Source organism: Pinus tabuliformis, chromosome 9 (genome assembly GCF_031772625.1).
Source record: "Pinus tabuliformis cultivar Carrire ecotype Pingquan chromosome 9, CPIR1, whole genome shotgun sequence".
NCBI classification, from domain to species: Eukaryota; Viridiplantae; Streptophyta; class Pinopsida; order Pinales; family Pinaceae; genus Pinus; species Pinus tabuliformis.
In genome coordinates, this window is record NC_142307.1 from 1619539103 (window position 1) to 1619560648 (window position 21546).

At 40.2% G+C, this 21546-nt stretch overlaps 1 protein-coding gene across 1 annotated transcript in view; it reads right to left on the reverse strand.

Moving 5' to 3' along the window:
• The window catches only part of LOC149155006 (EXS (ERD1/XPR1/SYG1) family protein), a 193725-nt gene that overhangs the window by 156764 nt on the left and 15415 nt on the right, over positions 1-21546 (reverse strand). Inside the window, exons 4-6 of the mRNA XM_089444286.1 lie at positions 3147-3185; positions 2890-2982; positions 2597-2713 (exon numbers count right to left, since the gene is read on the reverse strand). Of these exons, the coding sequence (XP_089300412.1) occupies positions 2597-2713; positions 2890-2982; positions 3147-3185 (249 nt within the window). The remainder of the gene's footprint in view (positions 1-2596; positions 2714-2889; positions 2983-3146; positions 3186-21546) is intronic.

Sequence of the window (21546 nt, forward strand, 5' to 3'; positions counted from 1 at the left end):
TCTGGATGGTGTCTTTACATATTGGTATTTTATTTCTTCTTGTTCTTTCTTTTTTTCTTCCTTTTCTTGTTCTTTGTGGATTATCTACTCTGGATCTTCATTTGTTTGCGACTTTTCTTTCTGAGGTATTGCTTCATCCACTCTTACATCAATACTTTCTACAACCTTTTGCAGTCTTTTGTTGTAGCATTTGTAGGCCTTGCTTCCAGATGCATAGCCAAGAAAGATACCTCATTTGTTCTGGAATCAAACTTGCCTAAATTATCTTCATCTATCTCTACATAACACTTGCTCCCAAATACCTTGAAGTATTTCACTAAAGTTGGTCTACCTTTCCATAATTCATAAGGTGCCTTGCTATTGTTCACTCTAATTTGTGCTCTATTCAAAATGTAGACTGTTGTGTTGATTGTTGCTTACTTGGTAGTTTAGCTTCATTCAACATTCTTCTAGCCATTTCTTGTATAGTAATGTTCTTTCTTTCTACAAGTCCATTTTGATGTGGAGTCATTGCTACCAAAAATACCTCTTGATTCCATAATTCTCACAAAATTCATCAGATTCATTAGAAGCAAACTCACCTCCTCTATCTGATCTCAAGCACTTGATTTTTAAAACAATCTCATTTTCAATTAGGGCTTTGAAAGCTTTAAACTTCTCAAATACCCTTTAAGAATAAAACCCATGTCATTCTAGTATAATCATCAATAAGCAGCACACAATAACTCTCACCTTTTAAAGTTTGTGTTCTTATTGGCCCGCAAAGGTTTGTGTGCACAAGTTCCAATGGCTTTGATGTTGAGTGCTCCTTTATTTTGCAAATAACTCCTCACAAATTGTACAAGGAAGGAGTAAACAACAATAAATTAGTTAATCTCCAACCAACTTTATGGATGAATGTGCAAGACGTAGTCATCAAACCCTAAATAGTAAGTTGGGCAACCTCCAACAAAACAAGTCCAAGGACACAAGGGCAAATCAGGGATTTGACCATTCCAGAACTCCATGAAATAAATAAATAAATATACACCTCCAAGAATAGCAAGAAGTATCTTCACAAGTTTGCCCTCCAAGGATATACCCAAATATAGAAAGATGCCCCAATAAATGCATGTAGCATGCCACCTTCCCCCTTCAAGTATAAAAAGGAAGCCCATGAAGTATCCCGCCCAAGTTATTATAGCCTTAATCTGGATAAATTAGATTCATTTAACCATTGAATAGTTAAATCAACCTCAACATGTGTACATAAAGGTTAATGCTCAAATATAACCATACCCCCCCAATCAACCATCAACAACCATCAACAAATTGAATCACCATGAACATGGGTGCCAAAGAGGAATGCACTCTAATAAAGCCTTGTATCATGTAAATAAGAGATGTTCTCCCTAGATAAACCCCATCGTGATAACGACAAAACATAAAGCCCAACTAAGGTGCACCACCGCCAAGAGATTATCACATCACTAGTACATCATCCAACCTTAGAAAAAAGCTAGATCACCATCAAATCATATGTAGTACCCTGTTTTTTAACATAAGCTTAGAAAATAACATATCAATGAGGGTACTAACATCATGAACCCATTTCCACTATGTAATGTCTAGCAAAAGTTACGTTATAATGTTAAACACCTAGGAAAATCTCACAAAGACAACATGAATCATCCCACCATAGCAACATCATAAGAGAAGGGGACATAAAGAAATGCTAATACCATCCAATCATCAAGTGTGTTCCCCATCACACATCCAACACATGAGGACCATGTAGAACACCCTATCATAGTACCAACAACATCATACATCAACCAACCAAGTCACTAGGAAACACCAACAACAATGTCATGGAACATCTACCTCCTACAACCATCATCATCTAACCCTTTTGGGGGCTAGAACCATCATCCATATCCAAGATAAGCATATATACCAAACCATCATAATGAGGTAGTATGCTCCATATCCATCAAAAGTGCAACCAAGGGGTAATCAACAAGGCAAGCACATGCAGGAAGAACACCAAGCAGCATGCATGATCATCCAACCAAGGAGAAGTGAGACTCCCAGAACCAAAGACCTCCATCAAATGATATGATGCCCAATGTGATGAAAATCACAAACCTCCTATAATATGAGGTGTAACAAGACTGTGTATCATATCATACGAAACAGAGCAGTAAATAGAGGAACTGGAAGAAGACTTTGATGGTACTCATCCATAGACGCACAACTATCTGATTTGAAATAAGAATTGAATATCATGTAATGCATGTGTTGAGGGAATCTGTGCAGAAAAATAAAATAATTGTACTCGTGGATTTTCTCTGAATTTTTCTTCATATTACAGCAGAAGTTTAAACTATTAGGTTCAAAAAATGCAGGAAAAGAGATACCAATAGTTTACATTCAACCATAACCTGAATAAAGAACCTGACGTTTAATGATATGATAAAACTGAAAAAAAATAAAAGATAAAAGAGCAATTAACTGAATCTAAAGACAAAAAAATCCCAATGCAAACTAAAAAGGAAAAGGCATTTCAGCACAACGATGTTAAACAGCAACCTAAGATTTCAACATATTGCATTACCTTCCATATTTCTCTCTGTGTTAGATGATTATGGTCAAGATCAAAAATTTTTGAATAGTTCACAGATGATTGTGAAAATACCCATATGTTGACTCCCCAAAGCCATATCATCATAGCCTGCAAAAGTAAGAGCTTTCCTCACCATAGATAAAAACAATGGGATAGAATAAAGTTAAAATGGAATACCATAAAAGTAACCATTAAATCCCCAATTATTCAGAAAATAAGAGCAAAATACGCTGAGCAATTTAAGTGGGACATAGCCTATCTGTCCACACATAAAGGTTACTGACCACAAGGAAAAGTGGATTATAATACAAAAATGCTTCATGTAGAAATTCATAGCGCAGTTTTGCATCAATCCTCATGACGGAGTCCATGCCAATCTGCAAATTTTAGATACAGAGAACAGGTTCAGTTAATCTCCTCCAACTTAAAGCTCTTCACAAAGGTTAGCAACTTTTCAAAATCCTTAACTCTTCTTTGCAAATGATTGCCAACACATATTCAGACCTAAAATATGAATGTTTCATTCTACATGAAAACTCACCTTTAAACAAATGAATCCCCATAAGAGGAACAGTGGAGCCTGGAGACAAATCACAAAGAAGAAATAACATCAAACTTTACACAGAAGTAACAAACTCAAATCAAAAAAGGCACAAAAGGATAATTACCCTGCTGCTTCCGTAATTTTTTTTATTTACTCGTAACCATGCACAGAAGATACTAAACGAGTAGTTAATTTTAAAAGAATAGGAAATCCAACCTTCCCAGTAATTCTTTAACAACACAAAGTTACAGTACAAGGACAAGTGGACCTTTCATTTTGTATAAACTAAGTTATGATTATTTGGTTTGAGCCAAAACAAAGTGTAGCATTCTATTATTCATCCTGCCCACATCCTTATATTACTATATTAACATTTGTGAAAAGCACAAACAGCAAATATCAGTCTTTAAAAGTGAATTATCCTACCGAAAATCTCACACCAATAAATACATTGATATTGCACAAATAATATAATGAGTGGTAGCATCCAATAACATTTAAGTAGGAGTCGTTAAATGAGACATTAAAGTCACAGTAAAGCCCATTTTATACTCTCTCTCTCTCTGCTATTATTTTTTGTAAATATATGTGCACCCTATTTCCCTACATGGTAGCAAAGCAACACTGATTTTGGAACCTGGTAATCAAAAGTTTGAATAAGAAAATCCACAAGACATTAAAAAGAATAGTGCTCTATGTAGATGAAAGTCACAAATAAAGAAAGTAAATTATCATGTTGGGGGGAAGTAAAATTTTCAGGGGTTGAGTATGAAAGTTTAGTGATTGCAGTAATCATTCCTACAAATTCGAAAAAAAATGCCAGGAACTATATGAATTGACATAAACATGAAGAAAATCCAGACCAGCCCACCAAGACGAATGAATGACAGCCATTCCAAACATGCAGTGGCATTCCTGTGGCAAAACAGGAGAAAGATGACAAAGACTCGCGTGAGAGGAAGGAAGAAGCTGCCATTGAAGGGAACATGAGAGCACAAAGGACAGTAGAAGATGCCCAAGGAGTCAGAAATTTGAAAAAACTTGATAGTTCATCAGACAGACAATGAGCATCAATGATATTTTTCAAATAACAAGACAACGAGACAGGAAAGTTTGATGGCCATCAAATAACTCAGACATTAGTCATCTTTGGGCAACAGTTGTGCGAGAGAGTGGATGTGGCGGGGCAGCTCTCAATGCACCCTAGCAAACATCATGAAAGGGAACCAACAAACATAAGGAGGTTGCAGCCAAGGTTGACAGCAGAGAAGGCCAAATGTACAGGGCATAGATCTCAGAGCAAGAAGACTCAAGAAGAGGCATACTAGTTGCCAAAAATAAATACTCTAGATCAAGAACACTGCATTGGCAGATAAAGATGGCAAGATTTCACATATATTAGACAGTGTTACCCCTCATTTTGCATGAGGCCTATACTAGTGAATTTCTTCACTGCCCTTGTGACTTTCATCACAAAGAGCTTTCGACAGCTAGGGTTTTCACCTAGGTCGTTGGATTCGATGATGATGTACTAGAGGTTTTGATGGTATTCAGTTGGTATAGTTACTTACCATAGAGAGATAGCATTACACTTGATCATGTGATGTTCTAGTCTCCACTCCTTGCGAGATGATTGGATATGATCATGTATGGAACTCTTGATGGAATGCCCTACCACTCTGAGCTAAGTGGAAATTGCATTGGCTCCACCATGGCATAGAATGCCCTAGCACTCTGAGCTAAGTGGACATTGAAGAATGGCGTTACACTTTCTTACTCGTGGTTCATTACTTGGATGGATGGGTGTGACATTGGTACAGCTCCATTTCTCCAACACCCTCACTTTTATTGATGGTATTCACACATGGATGGGTTACTTGTGTTATGGAGCATGGCTTTAACTAGAGCGCTCCCCTTCTTGGGTGCACATTTCGAGGCACATGCACACTCGTCATCATTTTTGTGCATCTTTTGATGAGGTCATCCTACTTTTTAATGGGTTGGTTGAACTCTTGGTGACTTGGCACATGGTTCATGGCTTACTTGACTTGTTCTTCATTAGATACACCACCTTGCACATCTCCTCATACATTATCTGTCCATATGTTCCATCATGGAGTACTCTTTGCACACATATTGAGGTATATTGTTGGTTGAAACGGGGTCATCCCTTCTTTTCATGAAGACGGTTGAGTATTCAACGTATTGAGGATTTGTACCATGGATTCACCTGCTTGATTTAAAGAAGATATCCACCCTTACTCATTCTTCCATGTGTTTATTATTGGACATGCCTCTTGGAGTCATCACACGTGCTATCTTTGATAAGTTCACTTGGTACATGCCTTACAAGGATGACAGCATCTGCCTTACAAGATTTCTCATTGCACATTCTTCAATGCCATTGTCGAGGACATCCACTATTTAGGGTTTATTGATTATATTTTGTTGAAAGTTGTAGCTCGAACAGGTACTTCTACATTGGCTTTGTGTCTAGCATGTGGAAGTGTCCTAAAAGGGACTCAACATCTGCCTTACAAGATTTCTCATTGCACATTCTTCAATGCCATTGTCGAGGACATCCACTATTTAGGGTTTATTGATTATATTTTGTTGAAAGTTGTAGCTCGAACAGGTACTTCTACATTGGCTTTGTGTCTAGCATGTGGAAGTGTCCGAAAAGGTACTCTCTAGATATTAACTTTATTTTATAAAGTTAAAGTGACTTTTACTTTATAATGATTAAAAAGTGACTTAAGTTGTGTCAATGAGAGATTAAGTCACAATCATTGATCTCAAGTGATCAAGATTAGATCTTGACTGTCAATCACTTTGGAGATAGGGTTTTAGTCATTGGAAAGTTATAAAAGCAAATCTAAGGAGAGGAAGAGACACACATTGCATGAACAAGTGAGGGTTTGAGTTGAAGAGGAGGGAAAAAATTGCAGCAGGCAAAAATTACATGGGTAGCAAGGGGGATGAGCTAGAGCACACATTTCAAGGCAACCCATATAAAGATTCTGGGCACGAAGTTCCAAGCAATAGAGAAGCAATTTTCAGGCAGCGGGACAACAGCAGCTTGTATCATACTCTAAGGATTTGTACCGTACAAATTCCGTACAGTTTGTGCAGTCATACGGGCAGGTCGTACAGGCCTCGAAAATCATGCTATGCAAAGCTATTTTGGCACACAATTCAAGGCAGAATTTTTTGGGTGAATTTCTCAAAATTTTAGGCCAAGTACAGGTTCAGAAATTGTTGTAATAATTTCCAGATTTAGTTTCTCTACAGGCTAAAATAAAAGAATCACTTGTTTGCTTGTTTTCCCCATTGGGGTTTCCAGGGTAAATCACTATGTTAAATTTTCTGTGTGAATAGTTTCTATTTCTGCTGCATTTTAAAGTTAGTGAACTCAGGGTATCGTTGTTCATAAAATCAAATCTGGAAAATATTTTGTTTTCTAAGTTTGAAAATCTGCGTATAAATTTATATTGGAATAGTATATCAATTCGAGATTCAGATAAAAAAAATTATAAATATAAAAATTAAAAATAACATGCTATCAAAGCTTCATCTCTTAAATGGAAACCAAGTCTTTTTTTACACAAGGGTTTAAGGTGTGGACTATTGTGAGAGCAATTTTCTTCTTCATCAAAGAAAAGTTATTTTTGGCAGGGTTTGATCAGATGGACAGAGATGGCTATTAGTCTCAGGTTTGAAGATCGTTTGGATGGATCATCTAACTACAGTATCTAGAAGGAGAGAATTGTGTTGGTGTTAGAGGAGAAAGAGATTTGAGTGTCTGTAGATCAAACTCAAACTCCTCCCACCAATGTGACACTTCTGGCCACCCATAAGAAGGATGTGAAAACCAGTGGGATTATCCTAGATAGAGTGAAGGATCACCATTGTCCCTTATGTCCGAAAAGAAAACCACCAAAGAAATGTGAAAAGGCATTGACCAAGCTATACCAAAGTGAAAACCACAACTGGTAAATGGTGCTAAGAGAGAAACTCGGGAGCGCCAAGATGTCTAAGGCTGAGATAGTTTCTTCTTATCTCACTCTGATATCTCAAGAACGAGATAAGCTTGTTGTATTAAGGGAGACAATGTCAGACTCAAACTGGTAAGGACAGTGTTGAACAGGTTTACAGAGCGGTGGCATACCTTCGTTAAGGGAGTCATGGCACGAGAGCATCTCCCAGCCTAGGATAGGTTGTGGGATGACTTCACTTAGGAGGAGACTCGTGAGAAGGCTCTATGTGGTAACCAAGGAAAAGGTGAAGGCGATGAGGAGAACGTTACTCTTTCAAGTCATGCATGAAAGGGCAAAGGGACTGCCAAACTCAACAAGGAGGAGGAAGGATCCATCGTGATGGGAAGGACACAAGCAAAGTCAAGTGCTTTGCATGTCACTCACTGGCCAGGATATTATGTAAGCCAGTGTCCAAACAAAAAGAAAGATAAATGGAAAACACAGGTTGCAGCATCAGCAGAGATTGATGAGTTTGCAGCAAAATTTGAGGAGTTCTCATTGGTGGTTGTTTGTCTTTCTAGCACTAGTTCTAGAAGTGCCCAGTTTGTGTATAGTGATGCATGGTTTGTGGATAGTGGAACATCTCGCCATATGACGGGAATGAGGGAAGTGTTCCTTAATGTTTCAAAGATAGATTCAGACATGCATGTGAAAGCTATGTCACATGGTTCGGGTTCGGGTTCGAGTTCGACAATGATTAAGTACGATTTGAATTCAAACTTTCTAACAAAGTTCTAATGAGGTTCGACATTAAATATATATATATATATTCTTTTAAATAAAATATAATATAGAATAATAAATGAAATTATCCAATATTTATGCTAATAGAATTTACATAATTTTTTTTCAAAGTTTATATAATTAAATTACATTATGATAATAAGCTAATATTAATATAAAAACTTTATTGTACTATATAAAATGATATATAATTTTATTTTCATATATTATAAATATTAAATTTATATAATATAATATAAATGTACAAATATGTAATATAATATGTAGTTATTACTAATGTAGCATAAATAACCATTTAATATAAAATAGACAACGATTTATTTAACTTGCTTACCAAAAATGTATTTGGCAGCTAAGTGACTGTTAATCGACAACTTCATTCAATGGAGGGAGGTCGGCAATTTGCGAATGGACTCCATGAAAAGGTAGAGATTGACGATTCACAATTGTTGGCTTAGCGAATTTAATGGTTGCTCAATTAAAATTAGTCATTAATATGCAGGGGACTTGGAGGGCACATTTGATGGTTGTATGGATGCTCAAGATTGAAGCAAACAAAGAAAATTTAACCCCAACGCAAGATAGAATTTAAAGGTTGCGCAATCTACAATTAGTCATTAATATGAAGGGTTCTCGGAGGGCGCATTTGATGGTTGTATGGACACTTGAGATTGAGCCGAATAGAGAAAATTTAACCCCAATGCAAGACAAATCTCAAACGACACATTTGACGATTGTATGCAGGCAAAGAGACCAAAACCAATTCGAACCTTAGCCGAATCTATGCCAAACCTTAACTTTTTTTTTAGGTTCATTGAACTTTGAACCTTAAAGTTCAAGTTCGGCAAACCCTTTGACTTAGTGTGAAAGTTGGTATGGACGCTTGAGATTGAGGCGAACAGAGAAAATTTAACCCCAGTGCAAGACAAATCTCGAACAACACATTTGATGATTGTATGCAGGCAAAGAAACCCAAAACCAATCTAAACCTTAGCCGAATTTCCGCCAAACCTTAACTTTTTTTAGGTTCATTGAACTTTGAACCTTAAAGTTCAAGTTCGACAAACCTTGTGACTTAGTGTGAAAGTTGGTATGAGTACCATACATGCAGTGAAAAGGGTTGGAATAGGGATTATTCTAGCTATACTTACGAGGATCTTTGGAGGTGGTTGTAGGAATTTACAAGGTAAGTTCCTCAAATAGAACACCAAAGGACACCGCTCACAAACAGATCACAGATCAATACACCAGTATTCTTGACATGGTTAAAACCCTCAAAGAGGGAACAGCCCACGGCCTAAGCCAACGCGAGCACTTCAGGTAAAAGAAAGAAAATTTACATAAGCTTCTCTCATGAACGGTCACCTTACAAATGACCCTCCATGCTCTTTAAATAGAGATCACAGACCAATCGGGTGTTAAGCCACGGATCAAGTGTTGGTAATACCGAGGAGAGAATGAACCGTCGGATCACTTCATGTCTAGAACATATCGTGACCATCGGATTGTAAGTTACAAAAAGTACATACATATGGTGTTGTGTGCATGTTGTATATGCGGTGTTGTGTACATATGGTGCAGTGTTCATGTTATACATGTGGTGTTGTGTGCATGTGGTCCTATGTACATGTGGTACATGCGGTGTTGTGTGCATGTGGTGTTGTGTACACGTTGTGCAGGTGGTGTTGTGTACATGTGGTGATGTGTACACGTCGTGCAAGTGCTGTTGCGTACATGTGGTGTCATGTACACGTTGTACAGGTGGTGTTGTGTACATGTGTTGTGTACACATTGTGCAGGTGATGTTATGTACATGTGGTGTTGTGTACACGTTGTGCAAGAAGTGTTGTGTACATGTGGTATTGTGTAAATATCGTACACGTTGTGTTGTATACATGTGGTACTATGTTACGAGTAGTGTGTAGTCATTGTATCGCAACATGTGTATTCGTTATGTTGTACTCTATGTATGCATATGTATGTGTTGTGTTGTATGCAAGGTGTAAGTGTGTGTTGTGTTTTACATCGGGTGTAGGTGTATGAATTGTTTTGTACTCCGGGTGTAGGTGTATGTATTGTGTTGTGTGGTACACCGAGTGTAAGAGTATGTGTCATGATGTGTATCAGGTGTAGGTGTAGGTGTATGTATTGTGCAGTGTTGTACGTCGTGTGTGGATGTATGTGTTGTGATGTACATTGTGTACGTGTATGTGATTGAAGAAAAGAGAAGCACTGGGTGCTTGCTGGGTGTGGCAACCGATTTGATGTGTGTATGGCCAAAGAACAAAGGCAGAAGCAAAGAACCGATTGAAGGATAAGTGTGCGTTTTATTCCAGTTTTGATTATGCATGTGATCTATGATTCTGATTTAAGATGGTTGAATTTTGAGCTAACCGAATGTGATATGTTTATTCACGATGATTTGATCAAACGACTAGTTTGACTTGTTGTGACAAGAAGTGAACATAATTGCAAGTGTACCTTATTGAGAGGTCACTGATGAGGTATGATGTGAATTTATTTCAATTTATTTTGAATCTAATGGAAATTGTGTGCTTGGTACAGGAAAGCATGGAAAATGCCCGGTTTGGGGTAGTTGAAACTGACTGCACGAATTAGCAACAGCAATGAAAGGAAATGGAATAGGCAGCAGTATGTTGGTAAAGCACTTCAAGAGCAAGGCCATTGTGGGACACTAGTACCCAATAGTGTCTATTGATTGTCATGAGCATGCTATGACTGGTATGATGGTTTTGAGGCAAGGATCTGCCTTGGTTTTTTGACCTTCCAATGCGAGGAAACCTTGCCAAGGAAGGGCTCGCCCGAGGGACTGTGTAGCAGAGAAGGGGATGCCCGCGGAACTTGGAAGGTATGTGATTGCACGGAAGGGGGTGATCGGATTGCCCGAGGGACTATGTAGTAGAGAAGGGAAGATCGAGGAATGAATTTGTTTTTAGCATGGCCAAATGGAATCAAAAGCACATTAGGAGTGTGCCCTAAAACAATGAGTCGGTAAATGTTCACTAAGGAACAAGTAGCACAAGGATTGTAGCGTTGGACATTGGATGTGGACTTTGATTTTGGCAGTGGATTTTGGACTTCCTGTGAAGGAGGTGAATCCTGGTACTACTTTGAGGGTGGAGGTGTGAGCCTTTGGATTCCCTTGTTGCTAATGCAGGCATCGTATCCTTTTATTTGTTGGTTGAGTAAATGTGCATATGTGTATGTGTATATTATTGTAAATACTGTATCGAGTTGCCTTTATAAAGTTCCATAGACAGTATGATTATTTGTTGGTTGAAGCAAATGTATATGTGTTTATGTGGTTGTTATTGTATAATGAGTTGTGTTATAAAGCTCCAGTAAACGGTATGATTGTCATGTTCTCAGCAGTGGTCATTGTAAATACTGCAACGAGTTGTGCCATAAAGTTCCATGGGAAGTGTGTTCTGTTTTTAGGGGTTTGCCTGGTCACAAGTGTCATAGAACATTGAGGATGGTGTTCCCCTAAGGGGGAGGGTTCTATAACAAACCTGGTTGAATTTCCATGTAAAAAAAAATAGAAAACCAAGGTCATGGGACACGTATTCCAAGTTGAATGGTGGGCAAAACATCCTAGTGGGCTTTCATTTCGATTAATTAATGGCTATGGAAACTAGCAAAAGCATTGGCAAAAAAAAGAGGCATTAATTGGCATTTTATTTATGAAAATAGGAGAAAAGGAAATTGAAGAGAAAATGAAGGAAACTGAAGAAAATAGAGGCCTCAATGATAAAAAAAGCTTATGAGGATCAGTTCATGACTATTGTTAGTTTTAGCTTGGAGCTTTCTTCTATTCTCTCTCTCTCATACTCTTGCACACTTAGAGTTTTCTTGGAGCACTCTTTGAGGATTTTAGCATACTTTGGATTTGGAGAAAGAAGGCAAAGGAAAGCAAGAGAGCGCAAGGGAACAGGTGGATCAGCGGCTACAGTTCGATTGTTTTGTAGGTATCGAGTTGCATGTATGATTTCCTTGCTAGTTTTGGCATGCATGGTACATGCATGTGGTTTTTTGGTTATGAGTTGTCATTGGCATGGAGGATTGTCTGGACTGACAATGGTTTTGCCTAGCCTTGCCATTTCCTAGAGAGCCATGGTGTTGTGGGTTTTCCACTTGTTTATGATTGGTGCTCAGGTTCCTTATGGCTGTGGGTTAAGTTACTAGTTCTTGGAGCCTTGGTTGGACAAACACTCTAGAAGCCCTGAAACAACTTGGGTTGAGTTACTTGTCTTGGAAGTTTTGGTTGGACAAACACTCTGGAGCCCTGCGGCAGCTGTGGGTTGAGTTACTAGTCCTAGAGCCTTGGTTGGACAAACGCTCTAGAGCCTTGTGGCAGCTGTGGGTTGAGTTACTAGTCCTGGAGCCGAGTTGGAACAAATGCTTTGGAGCCCTGAACAGCTTGGGTAGAGACCGATCTGGTGATGGTTAGTCATGTCCGGCTGTGCGGTGGAATCACTGGTCGAGGGTTGAGGTGGTTTAGCCTCTGGAAGCCCTGGTTTGGTTTCGCTTGGTTTATTCCATGAGATCCTACATTCATGCTTGGAATATGGCACGGGGGTGATTGGCAGAAAGAAAGATTTGGTTCAACCCAATCCATGGTCGGGTGGTACATGGATGTCCCTGACGGCATTTTCATATGTTAATAAGAGGTATTTTCTATTGTGATCTATGAGCATATGTATTGATCATGATGGTGATATTATGGCTAAGTTTCCATGAGCTATATGTTGGTTATTTGTTGGTTATATGCTGGTTATTTGTTGGTTATATGCTGGTTATGTGATGTATATTACTTATGGCTCTTGACATGTTTTGATGAAAGTAAGAATGGTTGATGAATGCATGGACTAACAAATGTTGTTGCAACTATTATGAGAGGGTATTAGACCTTCTTGATGATTCTTAGATAAGTATGAGGCCCCTATGTTCAAATATGCGTTTATGACCTGTAGACTACATGTTCACATTGTGTTTGACGAAATGACTCTCATGGTTATGCCTAGTTAGGTCAAGTCCTTGATTAATTTTTATGTTAGAGGCTTGTGTCATTTATTGTTTTGAGAAGTCTCATCAAGTTATGGGCAATGATCTAGAGTCTAGCCCTAAAAAAGTGGCTCATATCTCGGGGTCGCAAGCACAGAACTGAGTAAATTAGACTACAGTCGCTGGGAAGTAGGTTTATGCATGCGATTGGAGGCCTACAGTTGCATGGATGCAGGCTTATGCATGCGACTAGGAGTCCAAGTCAGTAAAAAAAACAATCTGACTCAGGGTTTCTGCACCTCGAGGTGTGGTTTAGCTCGTGCAGTTCCTGTAGCTCCTGAGGAAGATCGATGAGGTTTCGGTTTCTCAATTCCACTTCCTTAACTATACCTAGGGGGTTGAGTCATATCATAGTTACTCTTTGTCACATATTTAACCCGGTGGAACGGTGAACTTGGGTAAGTGTGGGAGGAAGGTGTTACAGAGGTGCTCAAAACAAGATTTCCATTATGTTTAATTGGTTCAATCATCTCCATAACTATATCCACAATATTTATATATCTCTCTCAGCTAATTCTATGTGATTTCCATCCCTAACTTTTCTCATTGTCCTCGTCTTTGATCATATATAGACTTTTGTTACATAGTCTACTTTTATTAATATATTATAATGATTTCATCATATCATAAGTATGAATTACTCCTTCAAATCTCCCTGACGTCTCCTTAGACAGAGCTTGGCTTAGATCCGGCTCCACTCTCTTCCTTTGATTCAGGTCTATAACAGATCGACTTCGAGCCTTCAAAGCTAAACATAATCTATTCTCTCTCCCCAATAAGATCTTCCTTGACAGAGATCTTACCATATCACAAGATGAGGAGCTCAAATGCTCCATAGAGATAGTTACAACAGCATGCAAAGCAGGGAAATGGGCAATCACGTGAAGCCTTCGAGCAGTTATTCGAGACTCTTCCACCTAGGTGGGAATCTCATCCTAGGGTTTCCAAATGATGGTCCCAACAGGAGAGGGGACAGAGTACAAACATCTCCATCAATTATTGGAATGGCAATGGGTCTTTTTGGTCATCACCTGGTATCAGGTACGATGCTTTGAGGTCATCAGATGTCTTATTCGTCACAAAGATTCATGACAGCCACATTCAACCTCTCCTAGACATCACAAGGTACCATCAATTCTTAGCACACAGGGAGGAGATGAGGAGTTCTTATAGTATTAGGGGCTCAGGCGTAGTTGCTTGTTTTGTTAGAAACTCCCTTTAAACTGGGATATCTTTGGTGACCACGGATGAGTTTGCCAGGTTTATGTGGGTTCAAAGTTAGAGGTGTATCTCTGCTCCCCAAAGACATTTACATTGCAATCTATTACTTCTCTCCAATTTCATCGTTTTCTATTCATGACCATGTCAAAGATCCCTTTACAGACTTATATGCCAGTATCACCAAGTATTCTATGACTAGGGAAGTTATCCTTCTAGGTGACTTTGAAGCCCACACCAAATCCCTCCAAATTCCTCTCCACAACGAGTCGGAAGATGTATTTTGTACTCAAGAGATAGATCCAACATTAATGGGGCTTCATTAGATCCCATATGATGAGTTGCAACCTTTCACGAATCACAGCCTATGGTCGACACCTCCTAAAGATAGGAGAGTCTCATGAGTTGTGGATTCTTAATGGGCTCCACTTTTTGCTAGAGTCCCACTTTTTCACATGTCTCCCTCATGGCGTAGAGGCAAGTGTTGTTGATTATGTCCTCTCTATCCTAAACTTACTCCCCTTTATTCGTCACTTATTGTCTCCCCCATCCCCCTTATGGACCACACTCTTCTTTCCTTCCCTATCCAAGCTAAGACCTTCTCCCTCCTGCGACACACCCATGGTCCACCCCATATTACTTTTCGTTTCAAGGGGGACCCAAACACCATTATTAACCACCTTCACTAGATGTTCCCCTCTAAGACCCAGTTCTCCTCACTAGACTCTACTTCTACCAAATAAACCTATCTCTCATTGATCATTTGGGACACAGACCTCAAGTCTTACCCTCATTTCACCCAACCTACTTCCACCACAAAAGGCCAACTCCTATCCTATGAATTGTTGGTATGACAAAGAATGCAAGGCTCTCCACTGCCAACTTCGTTATGCACTCATCCATGCTCACCCATCTTACCCAAGCATCAAAGCCTCCTATCATCATCTTCTCTACCACAAGAAAAACTTCTTTGTCTCTTAGAAGAGACGAGACAAGACTTGTGTAACTCCTTTATTCACTCCCTAAACATTTTTGGTGCTCAGACTTCCCATTTGACCTTAATCCCAATATCAATATCCAATTTAGCAATCACATCAGCATGATAGTAAAATGCAGATAGAACATAAATATAAACAGTAGAAGACAAACCAAGACAAGAGGACACAAGATGTGGCACCAGCCAGGGACAAACCCCAATGTTAGGAAACCCTTGATCAATTCTTCTTATATTCTTCAATAGTTCAACAGAGAGAGATAGTACAAATTTACAAATCTGATCATTTATGATAAAAGTAGTAAAGCCCTAACAAGAAAAGTCAACATTGGTCAAACAGGGCAAAAATCTTCCTCTAAGCAGCTCGGTCAAACCCAGTCAACTTCGGCCTCCAATAGCAAACCCAAACAGTCCAAAACAGCCCCGAAAAGTCCAATCAAATGTTCATCATTGAAAGTCAAACTGTAGCCAGCGACTAGGGTAGTCAACGCTACTAGACAAGCTAGAGGTCAGATCACCTTGATTTCTGTGCCCAAATCTGCGGCCTACCAAGGAGAAGCTGCCACACCCAAAGCGCAATCAAAGGGAGGTCAACGTTGGTCAACACAACCCAAAACTAGTAGCCTCTGAACTTCGGTCAAACTGGTCAACGCAGCTAAACAGAAAATCCTCCTTCCTTCACACATGTGAGAGAAAGTTGCCCTAATCTGCGTACCCAATCAAGTGAGGAGAGAGAGATGAGTGAAGATGAGATGATGAAATAATTTCTTGAGGTCTCCTCCTTTTATATGCAACGTTGAGAATGAACTTGGGGGTAACATGCCTGTTTTGATTACTGGCCGACCATGACACTTTGTCAATAATACAAATAGATTAATATCTTCATTTTTACATGTCGAAATTAGATGATCTTTAGATCAATCCTACACCTCTCGAAGAGAGGAATCCAAGAAAAATATCAGTTGTCATAAATAAGGTGACCCATATGGAGTTTGGCCCTAGTTGCCAATTTTAACACTCCCTCTCAACTAGGGAGAACTCCATCTGCTAATCCATCTACTAGTCGGTACTATTTCTGCCATCAATGCACTGCCCTACACTACTCTGCTTTGCTCTGCTGAACTATGAAGAAGAAGAAGTGATTGAGAATGTATCATACCATTCTCTACTGACCTGAAGTCAGTCCCAGATAAAAGAGAGTGTCTCATACCACTCTTACTGACCCGAAGTTAGTTCCAATCAAAAGAGAGTGTGTCATACCACTCTTACTAACCCGAAGTCAGTTCCAATTGATCCCAGATCAATATCATCCTAGCATAGGGAGTACGGTAGTACACAATGCGTCCATCGGTAGTACTATGGTCCCTATCCTCATTTCCCTACTCATTGGCTAGATGAGAGGTACTTCCCATGAGTCTCAGACTGCATGGGTAGGATGTCTCGGCAGGAGAAGGATGATTCACTCATCCTGCCTACATGTCGCCATGGGGTATCACAGGGGAAGGCTGAACCACTCACCCTGTATACAACAAACCACTAGGGTAAGGCTGAACCACTCACCCTATGGTTGCTCATCGCTCCAAGAAGTACCCCAAGCCCCCCGAAGCTCCCAGAGCTCAATGTCCATATCATACAGGACCCTCAAAAGAGGGTCTCTCCACGATTCCTAGTCGTTCTCGGAAAGTCGAGAATTTGACCTTTCCCAAGGGCTTTGTCAGAATGTCGGCGACCTACTCAACAGTCCCAATGTGATGGAGCCTTATTGCTCCTCGTTGTACCATATCCCGGATAAAGTGGTAACTGATATCTATGTGCTTGGAGTGATCATGAAATACGGGATTCTCTGGTAATCGGATCCCACTCTGGTTGTCGCGGAGGATCACGATGGTATCCAGCACGTGTTCAAACCAAACAGCTTCACAGGAGGCCATACTCGCAGCTATGTATTTGGCCTCAGTGGTGCTCAAGGCAACCGACTTCTGCTTCCTGCACATCTAGGATATTGAAGAAAAACTCAAAGAGAAACAGCGCCCAGAAGTGCTCTTGCGATCCACCACACTGTCGGCCCAATTAGCATACCATGCAGCCTCACATCTCCAACAGTGTATCTCAGTCCATGAGTGATTGTGCCTCAAAAATATCTTAGAAGATTCTTGGCACCAACCCAATGTAAATGATGAGGCTCAACCATATATTGGCTCAACGTATACACTGCAAAGGGAGTTTTTCAAGAACATCAGTGCTCCTATGAGTTGACGATACTCCGAAGCATTTCCCAATTCAGGTCCAGCAGCAAAACCACATAACTTCTTGAAGTTAAGTTCCATCGGGGTAGTCACAGGCTTGCAGTCCACCATCCCAAATCTTTCCAGTATCTTCACAACATATTTTCCTTAAGATAGGAAATTTTCTCCTGGCTTTTGCCAAACCTCCAACCCTAGGAAGTAGTGCATCAGTCCTAGGTCCTTCACCTCAAATTCAAAAGCCAACTCCCTCTTACATTTGTGAATGAGAGGGTCTGCACCTATCAGAAAGAGGTCGTCCACATAAAGCATCAGTATGAGAGGTTTATCATCTTCAACCTTAAAGTAAAAGTTCGGATCGACTTCACTTCTAGTGAATCTCAGCATCATCAGATAGTTATCAATCCTCTCATACCAAGCTCGGGATGCTTGCTTCAAGCCATAGAGAGCCTTCTTCAACCTACATACATGAGATTCCCAGTTGTGAACCTCAAACCCCTTGAGTTGTTCCACATAGACTTCCTCTTTGATCGAACCATGCAAGAAAGCGGTCTTGACATCCATCTGATGTAGGTTCCATCCTTGCGAGGCAACAAGGGCTATGATCGAGCAGATGGTGGTGTATCGGGCAACAGGTACAAATATCTCATCGTAATCTACACCTTCCTTTTGAGAGAAGCCTCGGGCAACAAAGCAAGCCTTAAACTTTTCTGCACTTCCATCAGCTCCATGCTTGATTTTGTAGGAGCCACTCAGAGGTGACAACCGATTTGTCCTCAGATCTAGGGACCACATCCCAGACATCATTCTCCATAATAGTCTCGTACTCTTCATTCATAGCATCCTTCCATACTTGTTGCTTAACGGCTTCATCAAATGATGAAGGTTCATTTTGAATGATAGTGCTCATGGCGATCAAGTATCCTTGATACCTGTTCAGCGTCTTGCTCTCACGGAAAGTCCTCCTCGGTGCAATATATCTCTCAGCATCTTCGAGAGTCTCCCTAAGCCATGAGGGTGTCCTCTTGGAGGAGGAGGGCTCTTGGGGAGGAGGATCAATAGGATCCATAGGTTCATCAACATCCGGCATCGTCTCGTCCTCTTTTTCACCCTGTCTTCCGGTGTCAGCTTCTTTGTCCTTCCTTGGGATAGGAAGGTTGTTGATCTTGTTGAGAGCCATATCTTCATCAAAGGTGACATCATGACTTATCTCAACTTCCCTTTGACCAACCACATAAATTCTATAGCCCTTAGAATTTTCGCTATAGCCCACAAAGATTCCTTTCTTCCCAGATGCACCCAATTTGCTTCTTTTCTCTTTTGGCACATGAAAATATACGGGACTTCCAAAAATTCTAAAGTGAGAGACATCGGGTTTCTTACCAGTGAACATTTCTTCGGGAGTCTTGGAGTCCAATGCTTGATGAGGGCATCGGTTTTGAACATACACGGCGGTATTCGCAGCTTCGGCCCATAGAAACTTCGGAAGCCCTTGATCATGAAGCATGGCACAAACAGCTTCCACAATAGTACGATTCTTCCTTTCAGCCACACCATTCTGCTTAGGAGTGTATGGTGTTGTGGTCTCCCTCTTAATGTCAGCTTCTCTGCAATAGTCATGGAATTCATTTGATTCGTACTCAGTCCCATTATCAGTCCTCAATATCTTGATTCTCTTCTTGGATTGGTTTTCGATCATGGCTTTGAAGTGACGGAACTAGGTGAACACTTCATCCTTCTTTTTCAAGAAGTAGATCCAAGTCTTGCGAGAATAGTCATCCGTAAAAGTGAGATAATATAAGTATCCTCCCAAAGAGTTTATGGGCATCATACCAGATATGTCAGAGTGGATCAACTGCAATATATCGGTGGTCTTGCTATTACTTGAGGGGAATGGTCCCCTTGTAAGTTTTCCTTCAGATATCCTAGACATATACCTTCATGCTCTACTTTGAACTCGGGCATACCTGTCACCATCTGTCTCACATCAGGAAGAGCCTTATAATGAAGATGGGCAAACCTCCGTGCCATAATTTAGATTGTCGAGATGTGTCACAAGAAATGGCTCCCAATGGACTTCCTCCAACTTGAACAAAGTGTCAACTAGGAACCCAAGAGTAACAGCATCTTTAAAATTCCTTTTCCAAACACGTACCTTTCCATCAATGAATGCCACCTTGTATCCTTTGTCTTCCATTGCCGAAATGGACACCAGGTTCTTCTTGAGATCAGGTACATATAAAACTTCTTGTAAATGAATCGTGTTACCCTGATTCAATTGAAGGGTAACATTCCCTACTCCCTTCACGAGATAGGTGGCATCGTCTCCAAGAATAATCTCCAAGTTTGTCTCCTTCTCTATCAGATTAGAGAGAGCTTCCTTGTACCCGATGAAGTGCCTTGAGGCACCACTATCAATTAGCCAATTCCCCAAAGTGTCCGGAGGAGAGGTAGTGGAGAGGGCCGATATAAGATAGTACTCCTTTTGCTTATTGTTAACAACATTTGATTCTTCATACCTGGAGTTCCTTGCTTTCTTGGAGGGTTGACCATTTCCTTGATGTCCCACATTCATTTTTCCTTTGCCATTGAACCTCTAATTCCTTTGATTGTTGTTGTTGAAGTTGCCCCTGGAATGATTGTGATCATCATCATGTGATGTGTCCCTTCTATTTGGACACTCCCTTGCATAGTGGCCAAACTTATTGCAAACAAAGCACCTGCCCTTCCTTCCACCCTTTGATCCAGGCTTTCCATTGAAATGACCTTTAGACCCTGCATTATTTCTCCTTTTGGAATGAGCGGAGAAAGCAGTGGGGTTGCCTCTATTAGAAGGCATTTCTTGCTCCACCATTCTTGTTTCTTCTTGAATGCATCTCGACATCAATTCTTCAAACCCTGGAATTCGATCATTATTGAGAATAGTGGTTCTAAATATATACCACTCGGGTGGGAGTCCTCCAAGGGTAGTGATAGTAAGTTCCCTGTCAGGAATGACCTCTCCAATCGACAGAAGATCATTCTTGATCTCAGTGATCCTTAAGAAGTAGGATTGAATATCCTCGTCCTTGCCCTTCTTAATATCCTTCAATTTATTTTTGAGAAATAAAATTTGATTTGCATCACTAACCTTGAACATGCTGACCAACCTGTCATAGATCTCCTTGGAGGTGTTCAAATCGGAGATATAGGCCACCAGTCACTTGTCAATGGAATCTCTGATAGTCTTCTTCACTTTGATTTCAGCCTTGTTGTACTTGTTCTTTGTAGCAGCCGGTGCATTTGAAGGAGGCTCGAGGATTTTACCCCTCACATAATCCAACACTTCTTGTTCTTCCAATGTCAGATCAAGGGACATCTTCCATCCATGATAGTCAAACTTTTCACTGAGCTTGTCTTTAGCCGAGAAGTGGGATGAGGAACCCATTGAGCCTTTTGTCCTTGTCCAATTGTCTTCGGCGATTGCTCTTTCACTCTTGCTTGGGCTTTGTCTTCACCTCAGCTCAAATACCATGTTAATTTTTGGTATGTTCTATGCTTAAGAGCAATTTACCTCAATTTCTATATTAGCCCAATATCAATATCCAATTTAGCAATCACATTAGCATGATGGTAAAATGCAAATAGAACATAAACATAAACAGTGGAAGACAAGCCAAGACAAGAGGACACAAGATGTGGCACCAGCCAGGGATAAACCCCAATGTGGGGAAACCCTTGATCAATTCTTCTTATATTCTTCAATAGTTCAGCAAAGAGAGATAGTACAAATTTACAAATTTGATCATTTATGACAGCAGTGGTAAAGCCCTAACCAGAAAAGTCAACCCTTGTCAAACAGGGCAGAAATCTTCCTCTAAGCAGCTCGGTCAAACCTTGTCAACATCGGCCTCCAACAGCAAACCCAAACAATCTAAATAGCCCAGAAAAGTCCAGTCAAACGTTGATCAACGAAAGTCAAATTGCAGCCAGCAACTAGGGCAGTCAATGCTAGGCAAAACAGAGGTCAGATCACCTCGGTTTCCGTGCCCAAATCTGCAGGCTGCCAAGGAGAAGTTGCCACACCCAAAGCACAA